The sequence below is a fragment of the Macrobrachium nipponense genome, chromosome 26 (genome assembly GCF_015104395.2).
Source record: "Macrobrachium nipponense isolate FS-2020 chromosome 26, ASM1510439v2, whole genome shotgun sequence".
NCBI classification, from domain to species: domain Eukaryota; kingdom Metazoa; phylum Arthropoda; class Malacostraca; order Decapoda; family Palaemonidae; genus Macrobrachium; species Macrobrachium nipponense.
This window is the reverse complement of record NC_087215.1, coordinates 564,330-591,809: the sequence shown is the minus strand read 5'-3', so window position 1 is coordinate 591,809 and position 27,480 is coordinate 564,330. Positions and strand designations below refer to the sequence as shown.

General features: G+C 38.5%; 1 protein-coding gene across 8 annotated transcripts in view; it reads left to right on the top strand.

Annotated features, from left to right (window-relative positions):
* The window catches only part of LOC135199946 (nuclear transcription factor Y subunit alpha-like), a 46,758-nt gene that overhangs the window by 16,028 nt on the left and 3,250 nt on the right, over nucleotides 1–27,480 (top strand). For 4 of the 8 annotated variants that reach the window (XM_064228066.1, XM_064228067.1, XM_064228069.1 and 1 more), the window contains exons 2-10: nucleotides 521–606; nucleotides 1,270–1,395; nucleotides 2,267–2,399; nucleotides 11,542–11,607; nucleotides 15,807–15,937; nucleotides 20,480–20,644; nucleotides 20,926–21,002; nucleotides 26,094–26,136; nucleotides 27,365–27,465. In XM_064228066.1, the coding sequence (XP_064084136.1) occupies nucleotides 577–606; nucleotides 1,270–1,395; nucleotides 2,267–2,399; nucleotides 11,542–11,607; nucleotides 15,807–15,937; nucleotides 20,480–20,644; nucleotides 20,926–21,002; nucleotides 26,094–26,136; nucleotides 27,365–27,436 (843 nt within the window). In that variant the 5' untranslated portion in view covers nucleotides 521–576 and the 3' untranslated portion in view covers nucleotides 27,437–27,465. The remainder of the gene's footprint in view (nucleotides 1–520; nucleotides 607–1,269; nucleotides 1,396–2,266; nucleotides 2,400–11,541; nucleotides 11,608–15,806; nucleotides 15,938–20,479; nucleotides 20,645–20,925; nucleotides 21,003–26,093; nucleotides 26,137–27,364; nucleotides 27,466–27,480) is intronic. The other 4 variants (XM_064228070.1, XR_010311155.1, XM_064228072.1 and 1 more) reach the window with 4 other exon arrangements.

Genomic DNA, 27,480 nt, shown 5'->3' with positions numbered 1-27,480 from the left:
TGCATGGGCAGTACTTTTCAGACTACTTCTGTATGTCACTACAATAATAGAGTTCAACAAACTTCCTCTAAAGGTTTTAGCTTTAATTAGATTTAACAAAGCCATCAGGTAAAGTATACCAGTATCCAAGCTCATATAGTATATAGCTGGAATGAAGTACATGTTATTGAAGAATGTTGAAGAATTGAATTGCAATTTAGTCAGAATTTGCAGTGCAAAATTGAAAAGCATCCTTTAGTATTGTCAAAATCATGTGCGTGAGGAACACCAAGAAGCACTTTGTAGGCATGAGATATAACAATAGTACTATACTCTACTCCTAAGTCTCGTTCATTTATAACAAGTGAACATGAATGCTTAATGGTTTCAAATGTTTCGGGGTGAAATCGTTCTGTGAATCATGCAGAGATATTATTTGCATCTAAAGCTATACAAATTAATTTCTTTTTGCAAATTGTAAAACTATACAATATTGATATTTTGAGATTTGCCATTCATTTGTGAATGTCCTTCTTTGCAGTGTTTCGTGCATTGGCGACGTTATATTCATAGGAAGCTCTGGTTACACAGTACAGAATGCAGGCTGTCCAGCAGGCTGCCACACAGGTACAGTAGTCTTTTAGTTTGTCACCGACTGGCTTTCATTCTCTCTATGTTTTTGGTATTTTAAAAAATTTTTGCTCTATCATTTAAATCTAGTCACGAGAAATTTCCTGTTATAGCATCATTTTAATTTTTCTTGTGGTGTGGATTTTCAACCTTTATATGTAAATTAATTTGTTCTCTTGATACACACTTGTCATGTTTTACTATAGCTTTTATAACTGACTATGCAGCCCACTGTACAAATGCCTGAGAGAATTCTAGTGCAGTAATTGTTAAAAGAACCACTCTTATGGATTGCTTTGTTGTCAGAAATACATAATCTCATCAATACACAGGCCCTGTAGAGGGGTAATGCCGTCAATACACCTCATTTGGTGCAATGTAGGCATTACCTAAGGGTCTTTACAGCGTCCCTTCGGCCGCTAGCTGCAACTACTTTCGATCATTTTACTCTACCTCCGTTCCCATTTTCTTTCTTCCATCTTACTTTCCACCCTCTCCTAACAATTGTTTCATAGTGCAACTGCTTTGAGGTTTTCCTCCTTTTACGCCTTTCAGACTTGTTACTGTCAATTTCTGTTTCAGTGCTGAATGGTCTTAGTAGCCCCAGTGCTTGGTATAATGCCAAGAATATATATGAATAAAATCAAAATCAATTTGCAGGGTGCGCAGATCATCCAGACAGCTAATGGGCAGTTGATGCTACAAGCGGGGTCGATCCAAGTGGCATCTGCAGGGAATACGCAACAACTGCAGCAAATACAAGTGGTTCCTGCTTCAAGCATACAGGTACAACAGTTGGTGCATCACTGTGCAAAAGGTTCTAAATCACAGTATGTGATATATAGCAGGTTTTGCCTTGTTCCCACAATACGTATACGCTTTTGTGTAGCTATTTTGTCTTGGTGTACATTGCTTCATATTACATATTTCCTGAAGTTATGGTTGTACAATTTGTATTTCATCATAAGCGTTTATCATGACGTGAGACATTGTTAAACATACAGAGCTTTAATCTCCATGAATGATAAGTCTATATCTTTTAACATCTGGATGTTCCCGTGGTACTTGAGGGACTTGCTGTTGAATTCCTAGTTGTGGCGTTATGCGCTACTTTATGCCAAAAGTAGTAGCATAATAGATGTACTGGCTAAATTATATTAAAGCTGAATTATGACATTTCATATAGTCTAAGTTTCTTACAAAGAGAGAATTGTTTTGTATTTGATGTATAGATGAAGCCTCTTTATTCAGTTACTCCTTTTACTCCAATGATGTGCTTTACTGAGAATTTTTGTGGCATCATTTCATGGAAATTCAGTAGGGTAATTCAAATCACTTAAAGAAGTTTTATCATTAAGGCGCTTTGATTTAAATAGAGCATGTCAGTGGTAGTACTGTACAGTACAGTAAGGGTAAATTATGCATTTACTTACCAAACCTGAAGGAGAACCCATTTTTCATGTTGACTAAAATTAGAAGTGCAAACCTTGTAATGCAGCTTGAGTTTTGTTTAACTGGTGTCTCAACGTGAAGTGTCGCGAGACAGTTACGACGACTCATTCAGTGAGTATTTCTGTTGCTAAAACTCACTTTTGACAGCATATAATAAAATGGCTAGATTTTTAGATTTTTTATTTACAGTTTACACTCTTTGCAGGGAGGTTCTCATGTGGTTGTTCCAGGAGGATCATCCCAGCAAGCGCAAATTATCCAAACTTCTGATGGTCAAGCTCTGGTGTATCCCATTCAAGTTGATAACTCGGGAAATGTTATCGGACAGCAACCAGCAGGTGAGTCGTTTTTCTCTTTCTCGACTGACGTTAAATTATTTTTAGTGGCCATTGAGAGTAACAGAAACATAAAAAGAATTGTTGGGAATTTTTTCTTTCTGTTTAACACTGGTTTTGAATGGCCATTGAGAGTACCAATAGGTTAGTTAAAGAGTAAAGAATGCATCACAGTAGTAGTACCCAGTCCCTGAATACAAAACAATGATATTCAGACATATCTTTAGGAATTGTTCAACTTTTAAGCAACAGTGTATATAAAGTGTTGGTAGCAATTTAACCAACAGTTTATGACCAGGGTTGGAAAATTTTTTATCAAAAGTCTTTATAAAGTGTCAACAGTAGATGTAAAGGATCGGAAGCAACTACCCGTATATGCCGGCGTATAAGGCGACCCTGTGCATAAGACGACCCCAATTTTTCACGCAAAATTGTAGGTTTAAAAGTTTGTTCACGGTACAAGATGACCCCCCAGTTTTTTGAACTACGTGATTCAATCAGGTGATGTAATTTATTTGATACATAAATGAAAACAATAACTATTGGCATTATTGTACCAAATATTTGTAAAATTTATATCTTCAAGATTTTGTAATGTGGCAAAACTAACCATTACAAAAAAGTACTTTTGTATTCTCTTAGAAAAAAATATATGGTAAACAACATGACGAATGCTCAACGACTGTGATCTCATTATCGGCAGAGTAATACCCATGTGAGGGAGATCCCCATGAATGTATTCCTTTAAAATTGGAAGAAATCCTGATATTAAGGATAGCTGGAAAACTATCGATATCACAAAACACTTTGATTATAAAGTACTATCAAGGAAATATTGACCTGTAGTAAACAACAGTGTTCATAAATCAAACATGACCGGGAACTACACACACACACACTTCATTTAGTTTACTACATTTATAAATAAAGTAGCTGCAATTTTTAAGCCCAGCTTTGATAATTCAATAATATGGTAATAATGCATGCAATATGATTAAATATTGTAAAACAACAGTTTTATTAAAATGATCATTATTCTCAGAACACAAACATTATTCGACCTTAGGTAATAAATACGTCACTGTAATAACTTAACCAGGGCAACAATCTCTCTCTCTCTCTCTCTCTCTCTCTCTCTCTCTCTCTCTCTCTCTCAGCAAGTTTAGTACATACTTAATATTACTCTCCATCGTCCACTAAGAAATTCCGGGTTTTAGAATTATAGATGAAGTTGGCATAAACTTGTACCAACATAAATAACAGAATCGAGAAACAGCTGATTGCTGACATTATGTTTCGGAGGCAAAAGTGCCGTCTGAAGCTGGAAAAAACATGCATGTACTTCATTTAATTTACTACGTTTATAAATAAGCTGCAATTTTTAAAGCTAGCTTTGATCATTTAAGAAAGAAACTTAATACTGATTTAACTTTCATTCAGCAGCTAAAGACAGTGAAGATATCGGCAAATGGCAGATCGCTCTGTTCATAATAATAATACAATAATGTGGTATTAATACTTGCAACGTGATTAGATACAGTAAAACAAGTTTTATTAAAATTTTCATTATTCTCAATACACAACTATTATTCGACTTTTGGTAACGGATATCTGTCAGTGTAATAACTTCTCTCTCTCTCTCTAACTCTCTCTCTCTCTCTCTCGTCTCTCTCTCTCTCGCTTCTCTTCTCTCTCTTCTTCTCTCTCTTCTCTCTCTCTCTCTCTCTCTCTCTCTCCAACTTGATGATGCTACATTCTCGATTAAGAAATTCCAGGTTTTAGAATTACGGATGAAGCCATTGTAGACTTGTACCGACACAAACAACAGAATCGAGAAACAGCTGATTGCTGACGTCATTTGCCGTAACTGTTGATCGTTTAGTAAGAGTTGCGTTGAAGTTATCTCTGTTAAACCCTGCTGATTCTCAATGGTGGCTTCCAAAAGTAAAATTTAAACTACATTTTTGTACATGAACTTTCCTGTCAGACATATACTTAGCTTACGTCTCTGACGTCACGACAGAATTCAAAACTCGCGGCTAACGCGACAGGTAGGTCAGGTGATCTACCTTACCCGCCGCTGGGAGGCGGGTGTAAGAACCATCATACCTTTCTTGCCAGATTTTTTCTGTCGTCGGTGTCGACCACACCTGTTGTCGGTACCTCTTGACAGTTGGATTCTTTTCTCGTTTTCGCCCTGGATTGTTTCTACGGACTTTTGGTGAAGTACCCGATCTTTTGGCCTGGCATTCGCAATTTGTGGACAGTTATTGGACTTTTCTTTGGATTTTTCTTTGGATTTTTCTTGGATTCATGATGTCTGATGTTGATACTAAGAAAACTGCTATGTTTAGAGTTTGTTGTATGACTGAGTGTAAGGTGAGGCTACCGAAAGCTGCGGTAGACCCTCACACGGTATGTTTGAAGTGTAGAGGGAATGAATGCACCTTTAATAACCCTTGTAATGAATGTGAAAAGCTGAATGAGGATGAATGGAAGTCTTTGTCTTCCTATTTGAGGACAAGCTTGAAAAGGATAAAGTTAGGAAAGCTTCTTCCAGGAGCAGTAGTAGATCTCGTATTAGCGAGTTGGATGTAGATAATCCTATTTTAGAAGTAGCTCCTTGTCAGTTCAGCTCCTGCTCCCTGCACCGAAGCCGAAGATGCGCCTTCGGAAGTGGCCTCAATGAAAGCCACCATTCGCAGTATGGAGAAGAAAATCAAGCAACTAGAAGGTAAGAGTGATTCCAATAGTGATTTGTGCAGTGAACCCAGTGCAGTGGAGGGTGCGTCTGATCGGCTCCCTAATGCTTCCAGGCCTAGACCTCTTCCAGACTCCCAGTCCCAGTGGAGGAGGAAAAGTCGAAAGCCGCAGGAAGGTTAGGGAGCATCCCCAACGGTCAGGCGTCCCCTCGGTAGATCCTGTTGATCGTTCCCAGGCTACCTTGGATCGCTCCAAGAGAGAAATTTTGCGCCAGTGCTTCTCGTCGTCGCCTTCGCCTTCTCCTAAAAGAGGATGGAGCTCTTCGGAAGCCTCGCGCGCTTCGAAGAGAGCCTGGAACGCTCCCTGCGCCGCCCTTCCAGCCCTGAAGTTTTTTCGGAAGAGCCTGAGGTGGAAGCGAAGAAGCGTAAGAGATCTCCAGAGTATCGTTCCCCGAGCGAGATCGAGCCTCGTCTCCTGTTCACGAGTTTGTGAATTCTCCTGCAAGGGTGTTGGCTAACCTTCAGGCGCAGATTTCGGCTCTGGCTGGCTCTCTTTGCGTGTCTTCTCGTCGCAGGAAGGACGTCTCGCTTCCTGTAAAGAAGTCCAGGCTCCCCTCTCCTGACTCTCGCTATTCGACGGAAGAGGCGCGCTCACCTGTGCGTTCGGATTCTCGCAGGAGGCTTTCTGCTTCGGACAAGATCACATCTGCGTCTAAGCGACATTTGCCCTGACAGACAAGTTTCTCCTTCGGACAAGGAGCAAACTGCGCGTAGGAGATCCTCACCCTACAGACGCTCTTCTCGAGACAGGATCGCTCCCCTTGACAGGCGCCAAGAGCCTAGTAGGCACTACTCACCTCGTAGCCGCTCCTCGTCTCGCCTCCACTCTCCGGTTGACAAGCGCCCTAAATCGGACAGGCGCCCTTCGCTGGACAGGCGTCAAGAGCTGGTTAAGCGTTTCGCCTGGCAGGCGCTCTTCTCCTGACGTTTTCTCGCCTCGAGTCAGGCGCCGAGAGCCTAGCAGGCGCTTCTCCCCTGGTAGGCGCTCACCTAGTAGGCGCTCGTCGCCAGAGATTCTCTCGCCTCGGTTCAGGCGCCAAGAGCCTGGTAGGCACTTTTCGTATGGCAGGCGCCGTTCGCCGGGTAGCCGCTCTCCTTTGGATAGGCGCCAAGAGCCTGATAGAAGTTCTTCTTCAAACAGGCGCTCTGCACCTGACTGCCGCCTGACTCCTATTAGGCTTCAAGGATCTGGGAAACGCACTCCTCCAGACAAGAAGGATGTTGCAAGTAGACATTTGCCTGAAGCATTGTCTCCAAGACGTATACGTCTAACTTCCTCTAGAGACTCCTTTCAAGAATAGTCCGCGCCTCTAAGGATCAGGAGGGCTCTTCAGCTCAGGAGGAACAGGACCCCTCAGAAGAAGAAGGACCAAAAGACGCCTCAGTTTCCTCCTATAAGAAACTAACAGAGTTACTCCTGCAAGAGTTTGGAGATATCCTTTCTCCTGTGGCTCCCCCTTCTCCTCTTTCGTTATTCTCCACTTCGAAGACGTCGAAGGTTTCGTCTTGGTGAAGGATGAAACCTACTGTTTCCATGAAGAAGGCGGCTGAGAGGTTTTGGGGAATGGCTCCTTTCTAAGGAAGAGAAAGGAAAGACGGGTTTTTCTTTCCCTCCGTCTAAACTGACCGGCAGATTGGGATTTCTGGTACGAATCGGGAGAACCTTTAGGCCTCGCTCTCCCTTCGTCTGCGGACTCGGACTTCTCTTCATTAGTGGATGCTGCTCGTCGTTCCGCCCTCTTGTCCGCCAAGACTACGTGGGGAATGAACGAACTTGACCACTTACTGAAGGAATGTTCCGAGTCCTGGAAGTTTTCAACTTCCTTGATTGGTCTTTAGGTGTGCTGGCTAATAAGACCAAGACCCCAGATGCTCTGTCTCCTGAAGATCTTAACTGTGTACTCACTTGCATGGATAAAGCAGTGAGAGACGGATCGAGTGAAGTCTCCTCATGTTTGGAGCTGGAGTGCTTAAGAAACGGTCGGTCTACTGTTCGTTTCTCACGAAGGCAGTGTCTCATGCACAAAGGGCCTCGCTCTTGTATGCTCAACTCTCTCCTCTTCTGTTCCCCAAGAAAATTATCCAAGATGTCTCGAGTGCCCTTTCAGCTAAGGCTACTCAGGACATGTTAGCCCAGGCGGCCAGGAAACCTCGCTCTGTCTTCCAACCCAAGACCAAGAAAGAGACTCCTCTGAGACAGGAGCCCTTTCGAGGAGGACCCGCTGTCAGAGGTTCTGCAACCAGAGGGACTAGACCTTTTAAGAGAGGTAAAACCTTCTCTAAGTCAGTCAGAGGGAAGAAATACGGTCAAGGACTCCAGACATCAGTGGGTGCCAGACTACTGAAATTTGCCGACGTCTGGGCCCACAAAGGGGCAGACAATTGGTCCCTATCGATTGTCAGCAAAGGATACCTCATTCCCTTCTCGTCAAGACCACCATTGACGACAACTCCGAGGGAGTTGGTAGCCAAGTACAAGGACCCCATCATGAATCACAAGCCCTTTCTCTAGCAGTTAGATCTCATGCTAGAGAAGGAGGCTATAGAACTAGTGAAAGATCCCGCTCTGCGGGCTTTTACAACAGACTTTTCCTAGTTCCGAAGAACTCAGGAGGATGGAGACCGGTGTTGGATGTAAGCGCCCTGAACGTCTTTGTGGAAAAGAGGAAGTTCGCCATGGAGACAACTTCCTCAGTGTTAGCGGCTCTTCGTCCAGGGGACTGGATGGTCTCTAGACCTTCAGGACGCTTACTTTCATGTGCCGATCCATCCTTCTTCACGGAAGTATCTACGATTCATGATGGGAGGAAACATCTTCCAATTCAAGGCCTTGTGCTTCGGCCTATCAACTGCACCCCAAGTTTTCACGGGGTTAATGAAAAACGTGGCGCAGTGGCTACATTTGGAGGGAGTGAGGGTGTCGCTTTATCTCGACGACTGGCTAATCAGAGCAGAGTCTCAAGAAAGATGTCTGGAGGACCTTCAAAAGACCCTTACATTGGCAAGTTCGCTGGGACTTCTGGTGAACTTCCAGAAGTCTCAATTAATCCCCAGTCAAGAGAGGATCTATCTGGGGATTCGGATAGCTTCTCTGGCTTTTCGGGCTTTTCCGTCGCCAGAGAGGATAGCTCGTTGCTACGAGAAAATAACGACCTTCCTAGAGAAAGATGCATGCCACCAGCGAGGGATGGATGAGTACTGCTGGGGACACTCTCCTCGCTGGAGCAATTCGTTTCTCTAGGAACGGTTGCATCTCAGGCCTCTACAGTTCTTTCTATACCAGAACTGGAGGCGTCTCTCCCTAGATCTGGAGTTCTCCTTCAAGATCTCAAGGGAAATCAAGAGAGACCTTCGGTGGTGGAACAACCCACTTCGATTTGTGGAAGGAATGTCTCTCTACATGCCGAACCCCAGCCATGTGTTGTTTTCGACGCATCGGAGGCAGGTTGGGAGCGACACTCGGGACAAGAGAAGTGTCAGGCACCTGGAAGGGGGATCAGGTGTCCTGGCACATCAACAAGAAAGAGTTGATGGCAGTCTGGATGGCATTGAAAGCCTTCGAACCCCACGTCCGAAATGCAGTAGTGCAGGTCAATTCGGACAACACAACAGCCTTGGCGTACATCAAAAAAACAGGGGGGGACGCACTCCTTCTCCCTGTACGAAGCAGCAAGGGATCTTCTGCTGTGGTCTCAAACAAGGAAGATCAGTCTTCTCACCAGATTCGTACAGGGAGAAAGGAACGTCAGGGCGATCTCCTGAGCAGGAAGAATCAACTCCTGCCTTCCGAGTGGACCCTCCACTCAGAAGTATGCCAAGACCTGTGGAGAAGATGGGGCAGACCTCACATCGATCTCTTGCAACAGCAAAGAACGCAAGAATCGAACTTTACTGCTCCCCGATCTCAGACCCCGGAGCAGTATCAGTGGATGCGTTTCTCCTAGATTGGACAGGGCTAGACGTCTACGCCTTTCCCCCCTTCAAAGTACTAGGACAAACCCTCAAGAAATTTGCTATCTCGGAGAGGACAAGAATGACGCTAGTAGCTCCGTTCTGGCCCGCCCAAGATTGGTTCACAGAGGTACTGGAATGGTTGGTGGACTTTTCCCAAGAGCACTCCACAAAGACAAGATTTGCTCAAAACAACCCCACTTCGACAGGTATCACAGAAACCTCCCCGCTCTCAATCTGACTGGCTTTCGACTGTCAAAAGTCTTGTCAGAGCGAAGGGTTTTCGACAAAAGCTGCTAAGGCTATCGCCTCAGCTAGAAGACCTTCGACCCTTAAAGTCTACCAGTCGAAGTGGGACGTCTTTCGGCGTTGGTGCAGGAACCAGAAGTTTTCCTCTTCCAGTACCTCTGACTCAGATAGCAGATTTCCTAGTTTTCCTCAGAGAAAAATGCGGTTTGGCAGTATCTACTATCAAAGGATACCGTAGCATGCTGGCTGCGGTGTTCAGACATAGGAATTTAGATCTTTCGAATAACAAAGATCTTCATGATCTATTAAGAGACTTTGAATCTTCCAAGAAAACTTCGAACGAAGTTCCAAGTTGGAATCTGGATGTGGTTCTTCGTTTCCTGAGGTCCGCTAGGTTTGAACCACCACATTTAGCCTCCTTCAAAGATCTCACGAGGAAAGCTCTCTTTCTCATGGCTTTAGCATCTGCTAAAAGGGTTAGTGAGATTCATGCCCTAGAAGGAAGGGTAGGTTTCAAAGGAGATTCCGTGGTTTGTTCCTTCCTTCCTTCGTTTTTAGCAAAAAATGAGAACCCCTCAAATCCTTGGCCAAGGAACTTTGAGGTTCGTGGTTTATCTGCCCTAGTAGGGGAAGAACCTGAAGAACTCTTTGCCCTTTAGGAGTTTAAAATACTACCTTCAGAAGAAGAAAACCCTTAAGGGCATTGAGGACAGACTATGGTGCTCTGTAAAGGACCCCAGCAGACCATTGTCGAAAAATGCGCTGTCTTTCTTCATTAGAAGTGTTGTGAAAGAAGCACATAGATCTTGTAATGAAGAACATTTCAAGCTCCTAAAAGTCAAGGCTCATGAAGTGAGAGCAATTGCCACTTCCTTGGCCTTTAAGAAGAATATGTCTCTTCAGAATCTGATGAAAACTACATTCTGGAGATGTAATTCAGTATTCGCCAACCACTACCTAAAAGACGTCAGTATTACGTATGACGAGTGCTTCGCGTTAGGCCCGTACGTATCGGCGGATTCGGTGCTGGGGCAGGGAGCTGGAACATATCCTTAGTAGTTTTGTTCCATTGTTTTTTTTTTTGGTAATTGAGTTTCATATGGTTGTATGAAAAATGATGCAGGTAGGCATCTTTTTTTTTTTTTTTTTTTTCGTTTCGTAATGCTAATAACGTTGGTTTGGTTAGGTGATCGGATTTGGTTTGAAGCTCCCTGCGTTGGTAGTGGACAGGTTCTGTCATAGAAGAGGGCGAACCCCCATTGACATGATCCGACTTGGATTCTACTAAGTAAGCGGATATCAAGTCCCGTTAGTAGACCCAAAGAGTCTTTTCAGCTGTAGGTCACGCCCGCGCTGTAGCTCTTATGGCTATGCAGACTAATAGACAGTATCTATGAAGTCTTCAGCCTAAACAGGTAAGAACCAAGGTTATGTTTATCCTACAACAGGTGTTGTTTACCTTTTCTTTGTTATTTTCTGTCTTGTACCCTCCACCAAGGGTGTCAATCAGCTAAGTATATGTCTGACAGGAAAGTTCATGTACAAAAATGATATTGTTATTTTACAATAAAGTTTTGTACATACTTATCTGGCAGACATATACGATTGATGGCCCGCCCAGCCTCCCCTCAGGAGACAGGTATAAGAGAGAAAAAATCTGGCAAGAAAGGTATGATGGTTCTTACACCCGCCTCCCAGCGGCGGGTAAGGTAGATCACCTGACCTACCTGTCGCGTTAGCCGCGAGTTTTGAATTCTGTCGTGACGTCGAGACGTAAGCTAAGTATATGTTCTGCCAGGTAAGTATGTACAAAACTTTATTGTAAAATAACAATATCATTTTTACTCATTCCTCACGCAATAGACATCTATGGAGCAGGTGAAGGTGATGTCCGGAATTGACGAAATCACACTTATAATGATTAAACAATCAAGTATTGTGCATGATTTAAGCCCAACTTAGTCAATTTACAAGAAAAAGTATCTTGAATTGCATTTCTTATAGCACCTAATGGCAATAAAGATATCGATAGTACCCAATCAGCTGAGATTTTGAAAATGTAGACAAAATCAAATGCAAATGGCGTAGGATGACAGTGTTTATATTTTTGAATACGTTTAACTTTTGCAAATGATCATTTCCTCCAAAAAATATTTAGGTTTATAGAGCTTTTTGGTTTTTAGAATTATGGAGAGAGATCGTACACCTGAACCAAAGTGAGAGCCCGCTCATCCTAACGTCTAATCATGGTAATTATCCACTGTAATTACAGTTGTTTTGTTACAGTATCAATTTGTGTCGCTAGTGATTCACTTGAGTTACCTACGGTTTTTACCCTTATTACATATGTTTTGTTTACAGTGTTGATAGTTGCGATGCTAGTTAACTATTGATGCAACTATCAACACATCAGGGGTTAGCCTATCATTGAAAAATCCATCCAGGATTTAAGGTTTTCTTTTTTGAACTTGGCATATAAGACGACCCCCCATTTTGGGGGAGATTTTTTAAAGGTTAAAAGGTCGCCTTATACGCCGGCATATACGGTATATATGAAAGAAATTTGGTCTATCTCCAACACTTTGTTTATCCAATTACTGTTTTAAGATCTGATGTATTCATTAGAAACAAACCCTTTGGGTCAGCCCAATGAGAGTAAAAAATGTTGAGTGGTTTGGTTCAACTATTTATGATGGTTGTAGTAAAAAAGACATCTATATGGTGGTGAGTAATTACAGTTGGAATATTTGATATCCAGTTAACCACACACACGATTAACATTTCAGGTAATTTTTTTGATTTTCAGATCAATTAAATGTGGCTAGTTCTTGTTTAATGTTGGACCCATTTATTAAAAAGAGAAATGCAGTGTTGGAGCAGATTTGCATAGAAACTACAGTACATTTGTAGGTTTTGCATAAGCTTTACTTAACCTTTGGTAATACAAGTACCAAAGGCTATTGAAGTAAAGTCCTAGTTCATTCAGTATAAATTTGTGTGTTAGGAAAATGCTTTACCAACTGCAAGAATGGTACCAGATTTTTAGGGCTTTCTTTGATTGGCTATTTGTTTTAGATTTATAGCAAATATAGTAATAGGAAAAATGTTGATTTTATGTTAATGTTGATGAGGACCAGTTGAATTTTTAAGTTGTTTTTAGCTGACCTTGTAAAGTTTTTCTACAGTTAAAAAAATGTTTTGTGCATTGAAAAGCTGTTCTAGTTACTGTGCCCATGATCATTTGTAAAATGCACATTGAATAGTCAAAGTAAAGTGAATAAGGAATGAAGTGAAATCACAAAAAATTTCAAATGGAGAAGGGAACGCAACTCTTGATACAATATCATTACGTTATGGGTATTTTGCTGTGGTTTTTTTTATGTACGGGAAGCAAGGGTGTACCACTTTAATACAGTATAAGTTAATATTTATGTAAGCCAAACTTAATAGGCTTGATAAGGTGACCCAATTGACTAACTTGCTGTACCTGTGTTTTGAAGGATACGAAAATGAAAATAACATTTTGATATTCCATATTACCAAAGGAATTATCAAATTGTTACCTAATGGACAAAAATCATTGTGAGGAACGAATATACTTGTTAAAAGTTAAAACTTGAGGAATCACTTTCAAGCTAACTCAAGTTCTAAAATTGGTCTTACTGTACCTTTCATTGCTATTATTTGTCTATTTTTATTTTGTTATCTACTGAGTACAATACAGTAAGCTTGGTTATATTTGATAAGTCATCTTCAACACTTCAGGGTGAATTAAAACTCGACAATAAAGTGTTTGTAAGAGGCCTTATGATAAAAAGAGTCGCTATAGATTGTTGTACAGTATTCCATACATATGGTTCACATACAGAACATTTGTGTACATATTTTGTTAACCATAGATAATTAGTAGCAAGATCAGTGAAACAAAATTACTTGAGAGAGAGAGAGTTACATTGATAAAGATTGTTCAGATACTGTAAAATATATAAAATACCACCATTACCATTTGATATATAGCTATTAAATTAAGAAATAAAAGATTTCAGAAACATTAGGGGAGAAAAAAGATAGAAAAAAAAAGTTATAGATGATTTGAGGGGGATAGAGATTGATTGAATTTCCACATAATCTCAGTTTATGCTGAAAAAAAAAAAAATAAAACTCCCAAAAAGTCATGTAATACAATTATTACTAATGAAAACACTCATTGTACACACATACCATAGCTCAATTTAATGAAAAGAAAACAGTGAAAGATATGAGAAGAGAAAAATCTTTTTTTCATATGACACAACAAGTTATTGAATACCTAAACAAAATATAATGAAGTAATTTACACTTGTATGTAAAAATCTCCATTGTATGTAAAAATCTCCACATGCCATTAAATGATAAAAAGTTCCGAATATTTTTCCATTTGTCTTGTTATCTAGTCTATCTCTGGTATCTAATCTATTTTTATTTCTAATATATCCCTTGTTCATCTTCATTCCTTTCCTGTGACCAATTTTGTCTCTCCATGGAAATAATCACCTCTTTTCTGATCTCCACAGATCAGAGCTATTGTTTTTATCATTTATTATTATTATTATTATTATTATTATTATTATTATTATTATTATTATTATTGCTATTGTTATTGGTATGAGTAATTTTATTGGTGATATTATGCGTGATATGTGCGTGTGGTTTTCTCTCAGTGTATTGCAGTATGAAGTGTTTTTGGTATGTGTGTACAGCAGCAATTTGTCATGCTTTCATTATCATCACAGGCCCATGTCCACAACTGTGAATGGGTTTCATTCTTACCAGGCCGTTGCAGTTAATCCAACTTCTAATATGTGATAGTATTTTGTTCTCTGTTGGCGCTGGATGTCTTTCATATTAGGACTGTCTACCTAGCAGTTTGACATCTTTAAACTTCACATTATTCTAAAGATTCCTTTTAATAAATAATTCTTTTGACAAGACTTACGAGCGTGGAAGTTTGACCAGTTGGTTATATAGAACTGCCTTATGTTAGTAATGGTTTGTTCAGATAGTTACAGAATTATCTACTAAGTAGCCATTTTGGGCTTTTGCATTACTGCTTAGCATAAAGGGGTTGAGATGGCTGAGTCACATCCTTACATTCATAGGACTTGCCTGAAACTATTTGCTCATAAGTAAGGGGAGATAAATTAATTTTGTTAAAAAAAAATTGCAAAGATCTGTAATGTAAGTCAAGAGTTACTTGGAAGATGTGATACTGAGATGCTCTTGGAACAGATGGAAAATATGACTTTTTGTGATGACCCTTTATTGTTACCATAATAAATACAAGTACTATGTACTCGAGAGTGAAATACTGTTAGAGATACAAAGTCAGATACCTTCTATATACCTTGTCCTTTAGTTGTTAATTTCTGTACTCCATTTACAGTGACAATTATAAAAAAAAAAAAAAAACTACAGTACAGTATAATTTTACTGAAAAGTACTAGTTTTGCAATGTCATGTAATCCAGTTCATGTCATAGATTTGGAGGAAGCAGAAATTTGTTTGACATTGATGGTTCATTGCTCTAGGTGTTAATCACTTGCTTTTAACTTGGGTACACCTGTTGTTTTACTTAATATTTTTTAGGTTTTCAGGACTGTCTAATTCTATGGAAAATTTTTATAGATGTTTTTGAATGTTCTTTAAGTTTAAATCTGTTGGCTGATTCTTTTTCAAACCTTATTTTCTTAGGTTATTGTCATCATCTTACTAAATTGGTTTTTTACCTTGTCCATTTATTTTTGAAACTTGAAAACAATTTCAGTTGAGTTTTACTAGTTTCAGTTTTTTACTTTGTAGTTTTAGAGTTTGTGTTTCTTTTTGTTTTGTTTTTTCTTTTTTTTATGTAGACTATTTTTCATGCTTTCCTCAATTGAGTTCAGATGCATACGGTTTGGGGGAATTGAACTGATGTCTACCACTGTACACTCCGCTTTCAACCATACTTTTGATTTTTATTGACATTTCTTGTCTCTCTGATTCTTAACTCACAGCTTGGAGTTGTTTTTTTATAGTTTTTAGTTTTTTCTAGCGTTATTTTCATACCTCTGTTTTACTTTTATTTTTATGCCGTGCCAGTTTCCAGTGTATTCTGTAGTTTGATTCTTCATTTTTAAGTAATGTTTTTCAATTTTTTTTTTTACCTCTATATTGTGGACCCCTTACTGATTTCATTCTCACTTTATGCTTTTCATATGTTTACATAGTAAATTTTGCTCTAAGGGTCCATTTAGTTTTGGCTGTGAGTGCATTTAAAAAAAAATAAATTTAACATGTTGCACTACCATTTAATTTTTTTCTTTTCAGAATATGGCTGAAATTTTTCCTGCCTCATATATTTTTAGGTTTAGCATCCAATCCATGTTGTAGGCAAGTGAAACCGTTCACTAATGACAGTTTATTTCTTAAGTTCTCAATATTTCAGGTAACATTATCCAATTAGCAGGAGCAACGGCCACTACTCAGGCTAATCAGGCCAACCAGACTACTTCAAATCAAACACAACAGTCAGTACAAAGCAACCTGACTAATGTTGTCATGGTGAGTTTAGATTGTTTGGTGGATATGTTTGTCTCCTTTAAGTAAATTATTGTTGTTGTACAGTCTGACCTCGAAAAGTCTGCATTCCTTGGTCTGGAAAGTTTTTGAATCAGCCGCCATTAGTTCTTGAGCGGCTAATAGGCCGGTGCCACATTTTTCAGCATTTGGATTTATTCAGATTTCAGAACTGAAGCTTACTCTGTAAATATACAAGCACAGTTTATCTCCATCGTAAATATTCTGTCAAACTCAAAAATATACAGCATACAAAAGAACCGTAATTTGTGTATGTACTTGTGTATCTTCCAGTCAAGTTTATCATGCGAGCATTCAAGTTTAGTGCAAAGTAGATTATACTAGGCTTTCTATGGTTGTCAGTTTCAGTAGATGCCATTGATAGTGCTATTATATCCACATTAGCTTTTAACTAATAAATAGGCCTAGAAGTCAAAGTTCATTAGGTTAAGTGTGAGTCTTCATACATTAAATCAGGCTTACCAGCATTGTGACTTGTCTAAGATTTCATCACTATTTCTTATAATTAACACCCACTTACTACTGTATGCAAGACACTGGCATGAACAACAGAACGTACACTGACATGAACAATCAAATCAAGAAGCAGATGTTTGCCGGTGTCAGTTACCGTAACTAACACACATTTATTAAGTGTCTAGTTCCAGTTGTCGACTTGTTTAAAATGTGCTGATTTTCAACAGGGACTTCCGTAAAATAAATCCTTATTCTTCTTTCACTCAGTGGAGAGGAAAGTGTTATGAAAGTATGCCACTAAATTTACACTTGTAGCTGTGGCTGGAGAAACTAATGATATGCAGGTCACCAAACATTTTGGAAGAGCCAAAAGCAATATCTGATACGTACTGGTGATATCAGACCTGTACTTCATTTAATTTACTGCATATATAGTTTATCAAGTTGCATTTTTAAATTGCTTTTGATAATTTACGAACTGTATTTGATAATTTACATAAAAACAAATCTTTAAAATGAGTCTCAGTTAGCACTTAATGTGATGATATCTTTAAAATGCAATTCAACCGATGATTTTAAGAAAGCAAACATGGTACATATTTGCTCTGTTCATAAATTATGTTATGACAATAATGCATGAAATATAACTGCGTATAATATGTAAAACAACAGTTTTACTAAACTATTGTTAGTCTTAATACAACTGTATTATTTCTCTTGCAAATGACACACACATGCAATCTTAAAGAAACAAAAGCAGCAGTAGTTCATATACGAAACAAACCTTTGGTCTTAACATTAGGATAAATACTTAGCGCCAGCTGGAAACCGGTAAAGTTTAAAATAATTGTGTACGCAAGGGACTATTGGCATCTGTGCTTGGTCACGAGACATGTGGAGCCACCCACATACCCCTCTTTAACTCGTGACCCCGTTAGTTATTTTCTTACCGCCTTTAAGAGAGGACGTGATTTGCTTCCGTCCTTTTAAAGCTGGTTTAGTTTGCCCCATGTTGTTTTTGAATCTGTTGTTTGGAATTCCCGGGCATGTGAACATGAAGCCTTCTCATGCTTCTAGACCACCTAGATATCACAAAAAGCAGATAAATGTCCAGATATTTTCTTCAACGCTTTTGACGTCGAGGTACTCGTTGTGTAGTAAGTCGTAGGTGCAGAAACTCTTAAGGTACAGTTAATTCGCTGCCTGTGCTTTGGATTTTCACATATTCATATGGATTGCCTGTAAATCCAAAGCTTGGATGTATCAGGATGTGCTTTTGGAAGTAATTATGACTAATTGTGCTCCTTTCCCTGCAGGGAGAGGTGTGCATCGCCATCTTGTTTTCGTTCCAGATACATGGGTAGAGAGGATGGAGGTGTGCGGTCGGCGTTAGGCCTATCAGGAGTATCAACCCAAGAAGTACAGTTGGTTTGCTATTTGACGTCGCGCTGCCATCCAGGGTCCCACGTGATGGATGTCCCTTCTATCCTGATATGCACTGAATGGCGGTCGAATGCGTCAACATCTGTAGAGAAGCAGATAGTGCAACACGGCAACCTTTAGAGTCAGGTTGCCATGTCTACGAGAATAACAACAGCCTTGCACTTCTTGTCGAGTGCTAGGTTCGCATTCAAGATGCTCAGTGACATCATAAACATGGCGCCCGCCATGAAGTCACTTCACAGCTGCGGCCTACACGGAGACATGCTTCCATTTTCGCTTCTTCGAGGTACAAGAGTACTTTACAACTATGCTTTCGGATTTGACGATTTTTAAACGCGCGTTGTTTTTGAGAAAAATTACAAGTGTTAGGAGATATAACAGTCACATAGTGGAAAAATCGCAAGTCTTTCCTCTGTATCCTTCCGCTTAGGCATCAACAAGCTTAGGTGACTGGCTTTGACGCCAGTGCGTTCTCCTGCCAATCCTGAAAGAATAGGGACTTCGTAGCTGATCCTCGAGCCAAGAGGAGAAGTTTTTTCTCCATCTTTGAGCCAGGACTGTTACATCCCTATTATATGAAAGCACAAGAAGTAGTTGTAATTGTCGAACAAGTGACTGATGGAAGCTTAGTCTAGTGTGGCTGTGAAGAGTTGGAGAATGCTTTAATCAGGGACTTCGTGACTGATCCTCGTGGCCAAGAGAAGAAGAGTAAATTCTTCTTCATCTTTGAGCCAGGACTGTCGCATCCTTGTAAAAGTAGAAATGCCACAGCAGGTTTGGTCTCTTGATCTTAGCTGCAAGAGTACCATCAACCGCCTCATGCTTCTATCAAGCGTGATGACGTCATAGCCAAAACCGCTATCAAAATGACGTCACAGCCAAGCAAACAAGCAAATGAACATCCTCATTTAAATCTTATATAAGAGTGGTACGTACAGACTAAAACCTTGATGTACATTCCCTTAGGTATTTGTCACCTAATACTTTGGTTATGGGAAGTGTTCTATATTAGTCTGTAATCTGTGTCCAGGTAGAGTCAGGCAGTGGTTGACCATTGGCAAAGATTGATCATAGGTAGTAAGGTTTTTAGACATTGGCCTGAAATGCTGTTAGAGGATGAAAGGGAAAATTTGCTCCTCAGGATTGAAGGACTTTTGTAGTGTATGCGACTTGTAATAACTTCCAGGGAGGCAAGATACTATTTACACTGCTAGAGTTGTTGTGTAGAGGTCTTCAGAAGATGAATTGGCAGTCTTTGAAGTGGAAGTTTGAGCTAAGGAAGAGTTGCCATTGTTGAATATTGCAACCCTGTTGGCAATTGAGGTTAAACTACCTCTCCTGATTACTGATTACTTAACCTGGTCGCTTGAGTACTGGCCTCTGCAACAACTAGTGGGCCCAATTCATGAGGAAAGAACTCTTGGACCTTTGAGGATGGCAATACTGTACCTAAGAATCATTGAATTCAGAAATTTGATGTTTAACTATCTCAAATCCTGTGTGGTTAGTCATGATAGCAATTAGGATAATGGTTTTGAGAACCAGAAAGATGCGAGTCACAGTTTTAGACATAAGTCTGAGAGTGGCTATGATTAAATATGTGAGTGTTGTTCCTTGTTGGCTCACTGCTTGTGTTTGCAACAGCAAAACAGCTTGGAAAAAGATTTCAGTATCCCATGACTTGAGGGATGAAGGACCTTACCATCAAGAACCTCCATAGACAGCAGAGCAAGATAAAAACAAAGTTAGACCTTGGAGGGGTGGGTTGTTAGTGCTATCAGCACACCTTCCACAGTGCAGTGTAGGCGTTACTTGAGGTTCTTTGTATTTTGCAGTGTTCCTTCGGCACCTAGCTGCAACCCCTTTCATTCCTTTTACTCTACCTCTGTTCATATTATTTTTCTTCCTTCTTACTTTCCACCCTCTCATAACAGTTGTTCCATATTGCAGCTGTGAGGTTTTCCTGTTGTTACACCTTTAAAACTTTCATCTCAATTTCCCTTTCAGTCCTGAATTTGGCCCAAGTTTTATATTCCAATACCAACAAGGTTAAAGGTATAAATGTAGGAAAGGAATATTCTGAAGCTGTGGCATAGTGACATATACACTGATATGGATGTGACTGGCACAGCTGGAGAATTAGAGGCACTGGTGTCAGTGATAGTTCTAATAGAATAGATGCGAAGTTTGAGAGATACATATACTGTACTATACACAGGACTTGGATATGGTAGAAGCATCTCAGTTTTGACTAGTGCAGCTATTGTGTGCCTGGGATTTCCTCTTTTGCAGTAATAAGGCAATGCATGATTGATGGGAATTGCAAGATAAACATTGCATTACTCTAAAGGAAAGTCATCTGTTAGGAATTTATATTGAAAAAGGGTTATAAGCAAATTTAAGTGGTACATTTTAGAATTTCACAAGAACTTTGGAGTCTATTAATATGGTCTGTCAGTTCAGGCTTATCAGGGCATCTGTCTCTTCATTTACAACCTATTTTCATATGAAAAGTTGAAGTGGTAGGGTTTTGAGTATATCAGTGTATAGAATTTTACTCTTATTACCACAACTTTTATTTCTTTATGTATATTAAATATGTTGCAGGTTAATAATGGTGTAGCTCAGCTACAAAGAATACCTCTACCTGGACCAGAGTTGCTAGAAGAGGAACCTCTGTATGTAAATGCAAAGCAGTATCACCGTATACTGAAGAGAAGACAGGCAAGAGCCAAGCTTGAGGGAGAAGGCCGTATACCTAAAGAAAGAAAAGTAAGTGTCAAGTTTGGTCATGGGGTCATTGAGTGTAAAGTTCAGATATTGTAACTTGTGTCTCATAAGGCTGTCAGAAATTTAAATAAAAGAACTTTGTTTTGTTATTTATGTTTTCTGGTATTCTTTTGAGAAGCAATTCATCTCTAGAATGGTTCATTTGTAGATATACTGTTTACATTTTTCTCAGTAGTTTTACGTATGGGCCTTTCTGTTCGTGTATTTTGTGTGTTATCCTAGATGGTAATGTATATATTGTATTATTCTGTTTATTCTAACAGAAATACCTTCATGAGTCCAGACACAGGCATGCGATGAACAGAATACGTGGAGAGGGTGGTAGATTTGATAAAGGAAGGTAAGTAAGAATGGTTGTCTTTACGTGTAGTTTTCTGTGCGACCAAATACTGTGCTGTGAGTGGGATTTTTATGGTTTGCTGTGGTGGCTTTGGAAAAAATGTAATGTAAGATTACAGAAGAATGATTAATCACATTGGAATGGGTGTGCTTAGGTTTTCCATTGTGGAATGATTTTTTTGCACAGTTGTTGAATATGTGGTTTTTAAAAAACAGACACATGAACTGTGAGACCGTTTTGAGTTAAAAACTTTCAGAAGTCAAATTTACCGTGTGACAGCCATGTATGGGACATAATTTTTCATTGTTTGCATAGGTGGTGGTTTAGTTAGTCTTGACTACGAATTATCCTACAATTTAACTTGATACATTGCTGTTGGTACTGTTTTGAGTGGAGATTTTAAGACTCGTGGATTTTTAGTAAATTATTACCCTGCCATAATTGATTGAGACCCGTGGATTTTTACTAAATTATTACACTGCCATAATTGTTGGATGAATGTCCCACTGATGTCTGATAGAATGTATTTGGAAAGGAATGATATAGCTTTTTATTTGTTTACATTTTGTTTTTAGAAAAATGTAGCTTTTGCAGTTTTTCAGCTTATTCCTTTACTGCGTTTTTGCTATTCTTCAGCATTTAATCCTTTGTGCTTTCTCAGCTCTTCGTGAAGTTGGGATTTTCACTTTTCTAAAATAGCCAGTTACTTAGTAGCATAAACTAAGTTTGAGCGCTTACCGTGCTTACATTTGAAAATAGTTGATGAATGATTAGTACTAGTGATTGGATAAAGATTTTACTTAATTGATGCAGTGAATTGTGTAACCTTGAATATCAAGTGCAGACATCTATTATTATTTTCTTAATTTTTTTTGTTACGCAAAGTCAGACAGTCCATCCACAAGTGGAGTATTTTTTCCCTTTTGCAGCACCAATAACAACCGCAATAATAACTTCTCTGACTCAAACCATTCCAGGTGAGTTGCAGTTGATAACCATTTCCTGCATCACTTGTTATAAGAGATAAGAGCAAAGTTGTTGTTAGTCGGCTAATTTCTTAACACCTTCAGTACACAGTTGGATAAGTCATCTTCATGATATCTCACTAACACAATACCGTTATATCTCTTGCCGTATCTGCAGCTGTTAACCGTTATTGGGAATAAGGACCCAGTAGTATTAGGAGTAAGAACCATATTATCAGGAACAATAAAATCTCTCAAGTGTGTGCGTGTTGTGTAAACAAAATTTGCACTTGCTTATGTCACTACAATTACTCCCCAAGTGCAACATTTGGGATGGAACACCTGTGCATGGGGAAACCATTTATAAATGTATTTTTATCCTATAATAAATGTTCTTATACCAGAAGCCCGTTACTTATACATGGCCTGTTTGTGTGTCTATACATGAATTTCAGGCACTCAATTCTAAAAAGAAAGATACCATGCTGACTACTGGTGTATTGTGCATGCACAACTAGTTTCAGAGGTCCACCTTTGGCAGACTGGGTCGGTCATTGATTGTATTTCTTGTCAGCTAGAACACAGCTAAAAGTTTTACCCAGGTTTTTTGTTGGTTTTTTTCAGTTTCTCTTCCATTTATCCTATGAGTGTCTCATTATCATTGCATAGTAGAGTTCTATAATATTGTGCCAATATTTCTTTTCTCCATGTGATTGTTTTCAGATTTTTTCCATCATTGTTTTGTATTTTTGTTACAAATCCATTACTTTTGCACAAAGTGCTCTCTTCTTATGCTTCAGCTCCTTCACAGCTGATAGATAACACAACACAGTTAGTGATCCAGCTTATACTCTTGGTGGAGTCTGGAACTAATTGTGTTTTTTCCATGCACTGGTATAAAACAGGATGTCATCTTCCTTCTAAGAATGAAGTGTTCATGATTTGCATTGATGCGGTAAAAGGCTGTATGAAAGTAATGGGTTTGCATTAAAAAGGTAAACTTTATTAAAAAAGTCAAGAAAGTCATTTACCACTGTGCTGTGATTGAACAAAAGAGAGCAATTTCTGTTAGAGAAGTGGTTTGTAGATGTAGGCACTGCAGCATTAGGTTTGTGGTTCATCAGGATATCCTTGTGAAAGTCTTGAGGTAACTGCAATAGATGCAAGTACCACTCTTGTTTAAATGATGAGTAATTGATGAGTTTCAACAAGTTTGTAAGCAATGTTTGCATTTGTCGCACATTTATTACAACTCTGAAGTCAAGTGTAATAGCTTCATTGTTCCCAAAGTGTACTCGTGTAAGAGACTTCAAACCAAGTTCTGTGGAATACAATGGTTCAAGTATGTGTCATAACCCAAGGCTTGAGAACTTTGACAATTGTCATGAGACAGCTAAGTGTGGCTCATAACTATGAAGTATTACAGTCAGTTTAGCAAAATAGGGAGAGGATGTGAAGCATCTCGGGGTAGAATAATATTAATTGTAATAATAAAGGATAACGTTAGTCCTCTCTTTCAGGTTTTGCAAACTAATAGTTGCAATTTGTTTCAGAATAATCAGAATTTTGTTTTGTATGTTTATTGCCAAATGTCATACTTGTATTTATATAATGTAGACCTGCTTGAGGGCTGGAGCCTTTCCCAGACAAAAATGAATTTCCTAAATTTTACTCTGGTAAATACACTTACGACTATGTACTTGCTGCAACAAAGAATATGGTTACGTAGACCTTTCAAGGACCCTCCTAACATGCCTTCCAGCATTTTTCGGAATTTCCAGACGGAATTGGAACTAGATAGTAAAGTCCATGTAGCAACAGAGCCTGTAGCACTAACAATGGACAAATAATCCAACACAAGTGTAACCTTAGATCTTGTTGACCACAGTAGAATGCACCTGGCTTTTCTAGATTTGTTAGAAGGTATGGCATTTTTTAAAATCAACTAATAAGGTCTCCTTCAGTCAAAATCAATTGGCCAGAACTTCCATCTTGAACAATAAGATGTAACTATAATGGAATAGATTTAATGTACTCGGTTATGAGGAGTGTTAACATATAGATGAGACCACAGATCAACTAGTCAATCAAGACTTGGGCCAGATGCTGATAAAGGAAGACTTGGTTTTATCTTGGTTGTTGCCATCTGATTACTAGTGATAGATTTGGTAAAAGGGCCAGATGAGGAATATTTGGGAAAGAAGTTGGTTCTTTAGGTAAATCAAAATTGGCTGATGGCAGATAGTACACAGATTTGATTGTAGTCACAGAGCCTAGAGCACTTGGCATCAGTAAGTTGATGCCTCTCACAGGGCTTGTGTGGATAATTTCTTTTCAAAGTGAGAGTCGATAATTGGAGGAAGAGACAAAAGGTAAAGGATAATAAGTAAGACAAATTTTGTGTGGAATTAATGCAATGAGTATCTTGGAATTTATAGCGATATTGAATCACTCAAGTTCTGTTATATTGAATTGTTCAAGTTCTGCTTGTACTAAACTCACTGCATTATGTGGTATGCCCATTGGGTTTAATTTTTTAAAAATGTTTTTTCACTCTTTATGAACACAACAAAATAGTATAGAACTATTTATATGAGGTCATAAGGTAACATGCAACTTGTGATGTCTATGGGTTTCTGGGTAAAAAGTGACTTTTGAGGAGCCCAGTCCAACGTTGACGTGTAGTTGACTCATTGGAGTATAACTGTAATTTGAACCCTAAGTTATCTTCCCCGAAGTGGACATAATGGCATTAGTAAAGTTGATGTTTGAATCAGTGGAGTATCCATTTGTTATGAATTTTTACTTAGAAAAAAGGATTATTCGGTATTTTGGATACATGTTCAGATTTTTTCACATCCTGTAAACTTAATTCATCTACAGTAACACTGCATCAAAGACCATTTCATGTCTGTTTATGGCATATAATTAGTTGTCGTGTTTATGTTTATGGCATATAATTAGTTGGTGTTTATGAACAAGACCTAATTGCAGTGAGGACTGTTACAATGTCTTTTGTTTCATCACAACACAGTGATAAGTCTTCCCCTTTTTGCTTATTCTTTAAATCCTATGTTTTTTGTGATATCATTGCATGCATGCTGTTGTGTTAAATCTTATAATTTCCAAGAACTCAATGATTTGTTTTGATGTTTGCAAGATTTTTAAAAGATGTTGAGAAACAGTCTTGAGTGGAGTGAAAATTGTAGACAGGACAAGGTATCACCAAAAATGGTCGGTTATACAGATACTATGAAAGGTAGTACGTACATGTAATTTCAGTTAACAAACATGTTTTTAATAACATAAGGTCTACAGAATAAATGCAGTTACAATCTTATAAACGTTTATTTTAAAATTGAACGTGATAGATTTCATAGTTCTTGAACAGTGACGAAAATAAGGGTGGAGTGAGTCACCATACTGGTTTATAAGATTGCCTTTATGCAGTCCTAAATTAATTCATTTGTCAAACACACTCCAGTGTAGTTTTGTTACTAGTGATTTATTTAACTCAACAACTAGTGGAGATGAGGCTTAAAATAGAAATGTCACAGGAAACTTTATAATCCATGTGAATCATTTGTAGTACATGTATGCATTTAATCACCAACCACCTTGATATCAAAACCATGCTTTAGTCATTAATGTATTTGTTTGACAACAAGAGCGAAAAATTCTCCAGCTGAAGTGGCTATTCATTGTGTGCTGAAGGGTTTCCTCATCATTCGTAGGCTTAATATTGCCAGTTGTTGCATTATTTTTCTAATTTATAATCTTAATGTGTCAGCATTGGGAAAAATTTATAATCCAACATTAATCCTTATGTGTATTTCAATTAGAGCCATTTGTGCATTTCAGTGGTAAAATCTTAAGTCCTTTTACTTGTTAGGAATATTGTCAGAATTTACTATGAGTGATGTTGGGTACTTAATTGTTTTTCTTTTTTATGCTTTGTGTTTGTTAGTACCAAATCACCTCTTGAGCATCACTGTATCCTGAAAGTGTAAAGTATTTCTGGTGTAGCTTAATTACACATTCTTTCTGTTAATTATTAGATATCTAATTAAGAAATATTTTCTCTTAAGGTCCAGGTTGAAATTTAAATTTCCCATTTGTTTTTCAGAGAGGAGAGTATGATGGAAAACCTCGGAGGCCTTGGATTACAGGTGAGAAAGGAAGAATGTTTGGAATGTTGTATAGCCACTGGATGGTGCTTTAAAACCCTTGTAACCCACAAGGGGGCTATTCTTTGAAGTGTGCACACTGTAGGTGGTACAATAGGTTCTTTTCAATGTCCCCTCAGCAGCATTTGTTGTACTCTGTACCATTTACTTTTATTCATTCCTTTTAAGACACTTTTCGGAGTCAACTTGTATAACACAACCTTCCAATCTTCAATCATCGTTTAAGCACAAATCCCGAAGGAGAACCTAAAGGGAATCTAGAAATGTGACCCTGTGTTCTTGTTAGACTCTTTGCTTTTCATTCCATTCCTTTGGTTGTGTCCTATGTAGCCTTCCAGCCTTTTAACTGTCTTGTTGCCAATTTCACTGTATTTGAGAACAAATGCCATGGGTCAATCTTGTAAATATATAAATGTCGCTAAGTAGTCTGGTATAGCTGGTTTATGATGGTAATAAGGTTGTACATTTTTTTCTTTCTAAAATATTGATGCTTTATGAATTCGTCTTTGACATATGTTAGGAAGAATTTGTATCAATTATCAACATACAATATCTGTATAATGTATGTTGAAGAAGTACTGTTAGTTTTTCATTAGCTTACACTTTTTTTCAGATATCTTGATAAATTTGAAACCCATGACATCTGTTGTGTGCCAGTGTTTTTAATGCATTGCATAATGCTCCATCTTCTCTGTGTCAGTTTAATTTCTGAAATATAAATGCTTGAATGGTGCAAATTATCCTAATTGTTTGGATGACTTGTACTAGTCTAAAAATTTGTATCAACAATGCTATTGAAAATGTTAAATTTGCTTGCATTGCTTTTTTTGTTGGTTTAAAATCTTCAAAACATCCATCAAGTTGATGCAGCTGTAGAGCTGTTTGCAAAGGATAAGGCTGTTAATGATGAACTCATATAATATAGTTCCCTTACTAGTAATATTTAGAAATTCGACAGTCCTTCAATAATGGTTTTCTATAAAGTTAGCATGGTAAATTTTACAGTAGAAGCTAATAATGTTCCCATGTTCTGTGTTGATTAAAACCAAAGTCAGATGTTTCAAGTCAAAAAACAGCTTAAGCAGTTGCTCATAACCCATGGGTTTGAATTGAAAACATCTTTTTCTTTATATATTTTGCCTACTGTATCCAAATCAATTTGCAAAGTTTAGTTTCTGTCATTCAGGACTTTAAATTTACTCTTTTGCAGAATGGTATGGAGGAATTAATAACTGGTGATGTACAAGGCCGAGTAACAGAAGCTAAGGTTTTTGTCAGCTGAGACTACTTGAAATGCTTAGCATACTTCAGGTAAATAGAATTTTG